Genomic DNA, 1,091 nt, shown 5'->3' on the forward strand with positions numbered 1-1,091 from the left:
TCCCTCCCACGACATCCCTTGCTGTCCTGGAACAGGGCTCCACGTAGGAAATGGCGCTGGCCAGGCAGTCCCCTGAAAAGGAAGCAGTTTCCCCATCTGGCCACATTTGAAACAGCCTGAAATAGACCGGAATCTAGGACGAGAAAATGCCCATCTCAGTTCCGTAGAGGTCAAACCCAGTCACACTGCCAGGTTGCATGTTTGCCTGCGTCAGCAAATCTCACGCTTCCAGACACGGGAGTCTTTTGCCAGGGAACCCTCAACTTGAACCTTGAACTTCACTCAGAACCTTTAGGTCTTCTTGCTAGCTGCAGCCGCAGGCCTCTACTACCATGTCTGGCACATCGGTCTTGACCACGTTGCCGTTCTGGTCGAGGTAGAGGATTGAGAGAGGTCTTCGGGCAGTGGGGACACAGCAGGAAGAGCCTGCAGGCCAAGGGTTGTTGGCTTTGAGGAGGCTAAAGACAGCGGAATGGAAGGAGGCAGCAATGCCAGGGCTGCCAGCCAGGTGGGGCGGGCACTGCCCACTGCAGTAATTCAGCTGATATCCTTCAGGCTGCAGGATCCAGTCTCGCCACCCCAGCTCCTGGAAGTCCACATAGTGGTCTCGCCTACAACATAAGGGGGTCTCAGGCTCACAGGTGGGAGTCCTCCTCCTGGCCCGACCTGCTCCGGGTTCATTAGCTCTGATCTTAAGTTCCAAGAAGGGACGTTGCTGTCCCCCTGTGTCCAAGAGTCGCCTTGGCAGGCCAGTGACAGTGCTGTTAGGGTCCCGGGGTCTGTAATCCAGTTGGAGTTTAACGACTCCAGATTCCTCACTCCGCAGACCACTAGAGGGCAGAGTCAGGGCGTGCCAGCCTGAGGAAGTCGCTTGGTGCTCAGCTAGGAAGGTGCGGGATCCTCGGCACCTCCTGGTGCCGCAACGGAAGATTCTCAGGGAGAGCGTGCCAGGGAGAGACGGAGGCACATGCAGCCAGAGGCGAGCATGGTACAGGTGGTGGGACCAAAGAGGGGACAGCTGGAATGTGAGCATGGAGCGGTAGGCTGAAGTGGATTTGCCTGCTCAAACGATTAAAAAAAAAAAAAAAAAA

The 1,091-nt window shown here is 56.3% G+C and overlaps 1 protein-coding gene across 1 annotated transcript in view; it reads right to left on the reverse strand.

Annotated features, from left to right (window-relative positions):
- Inhbe (inhibin subunit beta E) overlaps positions 1-1,091 on the reverse strand; it is a 1,964-nt gene continuing 873 nt past the window's right edge. The window contains exon 2 of the mRNA XM_005357993.1: positions 1-1,059. Coding sequence (XP_005358050.1) covers positions 305-1,059 — 755 coding nt within the window. The 3' untranslated portion in view covers positions 1-304. The remainder of the gene's footprint in view (positions 1,060-1,091) is intronic.

The sequence above is a fragment of the Microtus ochrogaster genome, chromosome 24 (assembly GCF_000317375.1).
Source record: "Microtus ochrogaster isolate Prairie Vole_2 chromosome 24, MicOch1.0, whole genome shotgun sequence".
NCBI classification, from domain to species: domain Eukaryota; kingdom Metazoa; phylum Chordata; class Mammalia; order Rodentia; family Cricetidae; genus Microtus; species Microtus ochrogaster.